Below are 6420 nucleotides of genomic sequence, written 5' to 3'. Positions count from 1 at the left end.
ACATCTTGTAAACCTCTATCAGGTCACCTCTCATCCTTCGTCTCTCCAGGGAGAAGAGACCAAGCTCCCTCAACCTATCCTCATAAGGCATGCCCCCCAATCCAGGCAACATCCTTGTAAATCTCCTCTGCACCCTTTCAATGGCTTCAACATCTTTCCTGTAATGAGGTGACCAGAACTGCGCGCAGTACTCCAAGTGGGGTCTAACCAGGGTCCTATAAAGCTGCAGCATTATCTCCCGACTCCTAAACTCAATCCCTCGATTAATGAAGGCCAGTACGCCGTACGCCTTCTTGATGAAGGCGCAGCGCTCCAAAAGCTAATGGCATTTGCTACCAAATAAACCTGTTGGATTTTAACCTGGTGTTGTTAGAACTCTTACTGTGTTTACCCCAGACCAACGCCGGCATCTCCACATCCTGGGTTCAGTTCTCCAGCTCCTGTCTGCAGACTGACAATAAAACCAATGGGTCTTATTGGGGGTGTTGGGGCCTCCAGCGGGTGTTTGTGAATCCTCCCCGCCCACCTCCCAGGGTTTCCTTCTTTCCCAGAGATCAGAGTCCTCATTGATTTGAGGCCAAAGTGTAACCTCTTATTTATTGTCCCCCTCCCCCATCCTCTGATGTGAACCATCCTCCAGTGGCTGAGCCAGGATGGGGCCGTTAACCTGGGCCTGTTCCCGGGAGGGAGGGAGGGAGGGAGGGAGAAGCCCCGCAGCTGCAAACCAGGGAGCTGACAATGATTCTGAAGGGTTTGCGGATCCACAAAGTGTTTCCAAATCCTCCCAGCCACCGCCTAACGCTGACTCCGCTTCTCCGGGACAAACAAGCGCCAAGGACAGCAATGACACTGCGCATGCTCCACATCACAATACCCGGGCACTGATTGACGGCAGCTCCGGACCAATAGGAAGAGGGGGCGGGGCTGGAGGACCGAGCGGGAGTGGCTGGTCCTCCAACCAATCAGAATGACTGAGGGGCGGGACCTGAAGCATGCGCAGTGCGGGTAATGGCGATGGACGGACGGTTTTAAGTCGGAACCAAGATCAATACCAGGTAGAGGGCGGCGCGCGGGGAGCGATGAACATGGCGGGTGGGTGAAGAGCTTTCTAAACATGTTCAAAGGCAAACCCCGGAAATGAACTTCCCGGTTCCCCCCGTTTGTGCCAAATGGAGCCGCAACATGTCGTGTTGGGCCTGGGCTGCCTGCCGCCATTGCGGCTGAGTGTGGGAGGCCAGCAGGGAGTGAAGTCCTGACGTCACAATAGAATTCATGACAGTTATGCGTCACAACGGTGGGAAGCTTTTTCCCAGGTCGGAGGTGACGATCACGAGGGGTCACAGGCTCAAGCTGAGAGGGGCGAAGTATAACTCAGACATCAGAGGGACGTTTTTTACACAGAGGGTGGTGGGGGCCTGGAATGCGCTGCCAAGTCGGGTGGTGGAGGCAGGCACGCTGACATCGTTTAAGACTTACCTGGATAGTCACATGGGCAGCCTGGGAATGGAGGGATACAAACGATTGGTCTCGTTGGACCAAGGGGCGGCACAGGCTTGGAGGGCCGAAGGGCCTGTTTCCTGTGCTGTACTGTTCTTTGTTCTATGGAGAGTGAGTGTGACGTCACAATAGAATGGATGAGGGTTCCAGATAAGCTGAGACTGGGGCGGAGTCATAGAACATTACAATGCAGTACAGGCCCTTCGGCCCTCGATGTTGCGCCAACCAGTGGTACCAATCTAAAGCCCCTCTAATCTACACTATTCCAATATTATCCATATGTTTATCCAATAACCACTTGAACGCTCTCAACGTTGACGAGTCCACCACTGCTGCAGGCAGGGCATTCCACACCCTTACTACTCTCTGAGTAAAGAACCTACCTCTAACATCTGTCCTGTATCTCTCACCCCTCAATTTAAAGCTATGTCTCCTCGTGCTAGCCAACACCATCCGAGGAAAAAGGCTCTCACTATCCACCCTATCTAATCCTCTGATCATCTTGTATGCCTCTATTAAGTCACCTCTTAACCTTCTTCTCTCTAACGAAAACAACCTCAAGCCCCTCAGCCTTTCCTCATACGATTTTCCCACCATACCAGGCAATATCCTGGTAAATCTCCTCTGCACCCTTTCCAACACTTCCACATCTTTCCTATCATACGGCGACCAGAACTGTACGCAATACTCCAAATGCGGCCGCACCAGAGTTTTGTACAGTTGCAGCATGACCTCCTGGCTCCGAAACTCAATCCCTTTACCAATAAAAGCTAACAGACCGTATGCCTTCTTAACAACCCTATCAACCTGGGTGCCAACATTCAGGGATCTATGCACATGGACACCCAGATCCCTCTGTTCATCCTTACTACCAAGTATCTTACCATTAGCCCAGTACTCTGTATTCCTGTTACTCCTTCCAAAGTGAATCACCTCACACTTTTCCGCATTAAACTCCAGAGCCCAGCTCTGCAGCTTATCTATGTCCCTCTGTAACCTGCCACTGAGTCGGGCGATGTCACTGAGGTGGAAGTAGGCGGTCTTGATGATGATGTGGATATTGTGGCTGGAACCTCATCTTGGGGTGAAATATTTCACCAGGATTGTGAACAGCCTGGTTCAGCCTCAGACAGTTCCCAGGAAGAGGGATAGAGTTGCTGGCGAGGGAGTGGAGTTTGTAGTGGGGACTGAAGACAATGGGTTCAGAATTCCCAGTATTGATTTGGAAAAAAATTCTCTTAGTCCTGGACGTCAGACAAGTCAGGATGGTGTGTGAGCTGGAGGGGAACTTGGAGGTGATGGTGTTCACGTCTACCTGCTATCTTAGTCCTTCTTAATGATGGAGGTTGAGGGTTTGGGAGATTCTGTCAAAGTTCTCATTGAGTTGTTGATGTATAAAATCCCTCTCCTTCACCCCGGCCTTCTCTCTGTCTCCTCCCACAGTGCCCAGAGTCTTGTGTAGACCCAGCCCGGATGACAAGTTTCTTTTCGTGAAGGACATTAGTGAATCAGTTGGAACAAAAACAGAAAATGCTGGAGAAACTCAGCAGGTCTGACAGTGTCTGTGGAGAGAGAATAGAGCCAATGTTTTGAGTCTGGATGACACTTGTCGACAATGGGTCTTCCAGACTCGGAACGTTGGCCCCATTCTCTCTCTGCAGATGCTGTCAGACCTGCTGAGTTTCTCCAGCATTTTCTGTTTTTGTTTCAGATTCCAGCATCCGCAGTATTTTGCTTTGATCTTAGTGAATCAGTTGGGTTTTTCATGACAATCCAACAGCTTTCATAGTCACTTTTTCCGAGTGCTGGCCCCAGATTCATTCAGCTCAATTTCACAACCATTGTTTTTTTGTGGGTTCCCTTACTCTCTTCTTTCTGTTTTAATCAATTTCACAGGGTTTTAGAAGATGAGGATTCAAACAATATATCAGAATCTGATGGAATCGGCCAATTTATTGTAACCTGAATATCATTGTATTTTGAACATGGAAGAAAATAGCACCGTTCACAGTGGAGAGAAACTATACATATGTTCTCTGTGTGGACAAGACTTCAACCAATCATCTGGCCTTTCGGAGCACAATTGCAGTTCACAACAGAGAGATGGCATGGAAATGTAGAGACTGTGGGAAGGAATTCAATTACCCATCCCTGCTGGAAACTCATCGGCGCAGTCACACTGGGGAGAGGCCATTCACCTGCTCCCAGTGTGGAAAGGGTTTTGCTCACCCATCCACCCTAGTAAAACACCAGCGAATTCACACTGGGGAGAGACCATTCACCTGCTCCCAGTGCGGGAAGCGATTTGCTCACTCATCCAATCTGCTGAAACATCAGCGAATGCACACTGGAGAGAGACCGTTCACCTGCTCTATAGAACATAGAAAGCCACAGCACAAACAGGCCCTTCGGCCCACAAGTTGCGCCGATCACATCCCCACCTCTAGGCCTATCTATAGCCCTCAATCCCATTAAATCCCATGTACTCATCCAGAAGTCTCTTAAAAGACCCCAACGAGTTTGCCTCCACCACCACCGACGTCAGCCGATTCCACTCACCCACCACCCTCTGAGTGAAAAACTTACCCCTGACATCTCTTCTGTACCTACCCCCCAGCACCTTAAACCTGTGTCCTCTCGTAGCAACCATTTCAGCCCTTGGAAATAGCCTCTGAGAGTCTACCCTATCCAGACCTCTCAACATCTTGTAAACCTCTATCAGGTCACCTCTCATCCTTCGTCTCTCCAGGGAGAAGAGACCAAGCTCCCTCAACCTATCCTCATAAGGCATGCCCCCCAATCCAGGCAACATCCTTGTAAATCTCCTCTGCACCCTTTCAATGGCTTCAACATCTTTCCTGTAATGAGGTGACCAGAACTGCGCGCAGTACTCCAAGTGGGGTCTAACCAGGGTCCTATAAAGCTGCAGCATTATCTCCCGACTCCTAAACTCAATCCCTCGATTAATGAAGGCCAGTACGCCGTACGCCTTCTTGACCGCATCCTCCACCTGCGAGGCCGATTTAAGAGTCCTATGGACCCGGACCCCAAGGTCCTTCTGATCCTCTACACTGCTAAGAATGGTACCCTTCATATTATACTGCTGCTTCATCCCATTGGATCTGCCAAAATGGATCACCACACACTTATCCGGGTTGAAGTCCATCTGCCACTTCTCCGCCCAGTCTTGCATTCTATCTATGTCTCGCTGCAACTTCTGACATCCCTCCAAACTATCCACAACACCACCTACCTTGGTGTCGTCAGCAAACTTACCAACCCATCCCTCCACTTCCTCATCCAGGTCATTTATGAAAATGACAAACAGCAAGGGTCCCAGAACAGATCCCTGGGGCACTCCACTGGTCACTGACCTCCATGCAGAGAAAGACCCCTCCACAGCCACTCTCTGCCTTCTGCAGGCAAGCCAGTTCTGGATCCACAAGGCAACAGCCCCTTGGATCCCATGCCCTCTCACTTTCTCAAGAAGTCTTGCATGGGGGACCTTATCGAACGCCTTGCTGAAGTCCATATAGACCACATCCACCGCTCTTCCTTCGTCAATGTGTTTGGTCACATTTTCAAAGAACTCAACCAGGCTCGTAAGGCACGACCTGCCCTTGACAAAGCTGTGCTGACTACTTTTGATCATACTAAACTTCTCTAGATGATCATAAATCCTGTCTCTCAGGATCCTCTCCATCAACTTACCAACCACTGAGGTTAGACTCACCGGTCGGTAATTTCCCGGGCTGTCCCTGTTCCCTTTCTTGAATATAGGGACCACGTCTGCAATCCTCCAATCCTCCGGAACCTCTCCCGTCTCCATCGACGATGCAAAGATCATCGCCAAAGGCTCCGCAATCTCCTCCCTCGCCTCCCACAGTAACCTGGGGTACATCCCATCCGGTCCCGGCGACTTACCAACCTTGATGCCATTCAATAGTTCCAACACATCCTGCTCTGTGTGTGGGAAGGGATTCACTCAGTCATCCAACCTTGCATTACACAAGCAAATTCACACTGAGGAGAAGCCGTTCACCTGCTCCCAATGTGGGAAGGGATTCAGTCGGTCATCAAATTTGCTGACACACCAGACTGTTCACACTGGGGAGAGGCCGTTCACCTGCTCCCAGTGTGGGAAGGGATTTGCTCACTCTCACACATTGCGGACGCACCAGCGAATTCACACTGGGGAAAGACCATACACCTGCTCTGTATGTGGGAAGGGATTCAATCAGTCATCCAACCTAGCAATACACAAGGAAGGGCACACCGGAGAGAGACCATTCACCTGCTCCCAGTGTGGGAAGGGATTTGCTCATTCAGCCAATCTGCTGAAACACCAGAGAGTTCACACTGGGGAGAGGCCATTCATTTGCTCCGTTTGTGGGAAAGGTTTTGCTCGCTCATCCAACCTGCGGTTACACCAGCGAGTTCACACTGGGGAGAGACCTTTCATCTGCTCCACATGTGGGAAGGGATTCACTCAGTCATCCACTCTGCAGACACACCAGCGAGTTCACAAGTAACTATTGTGATGGGATTTTTCTGTTAATCATATTCGTTGAATGATTCAACCTCTGTTGAGACATCGCAGCAGTCACTCCGATTCGACTTATTATCTGCTCCCACTCTTGGGGATAACAAATCATTTGAGATTAAGTAAATACAAATTGAGGGCATTGATTGGATGATTATGAATGCAAATAAAGAGACTTGTACTGACATAGTGTGAAGTTAGGAGGGAAATACCTGTGAAGTTTCACTCTAAATAAATCTGTACCAAATAAAGGTTGGCTCCAACTTCTTCTTTCACCATAAGACTGTCAGGATTGTAACATGGTCAGAGGGAATATTTTCTATTGGTGGAGATTGGAAGCTAAAGGGAAATATTTTTCAGACAGAAGTTTTGCAATCCCA

General features: G+C 49.6%; 2 protein-coding genes across 2 annotated transcripts in view; both read left to right on the top strand.

Moving 5' to 3' along the window:
* Window positions 1–6420, top strand: part of LOC144485604 (uncharacterized) — a 158567-nt gene that overhangs the window by 68718 nt on the left and 83429 nt on the right. The gene's annotated exons all lie outside the window — the stretch shown is intronic.
* On the top strand, window positions 993–6284 carry LOC144485629 (uncharacterized). The gene is made up of 2 exons (XM_078203729.1): window positions 993–1055; window positions 3394–6284. Exon 2 carries the CDS (start codon window positions 5430–5432, stop codon window positions 6027–6029), a length of 600 nt encoding a protein of 199 aa, XP_078059855.1. The 5' UTR covers window positions 993–1055; window positions 3394–5429; the 3' UTR covers window positions 6030–6284.

Source organism: Mustelus asterias, unplaced genomic scaffold, assembly GCF_964213995.1.
Source record: "Mustelus asterias unplaced genomic scaffold, sMusAst1.hap1.1 HAP1_SCAFFOLD_201, whole genome shotgun sequence".
Taxonomy (NCBI): domain Eukaryota; kingdom Metazoa; phylum Chordata; class Chondrichthyes; order Carcharhiniformes; family Triakidae; genus Mustelus; species Mustelus asterias.
This window is presented reverse-complemented; position numbering and strand designations above follow the sequence as displayed.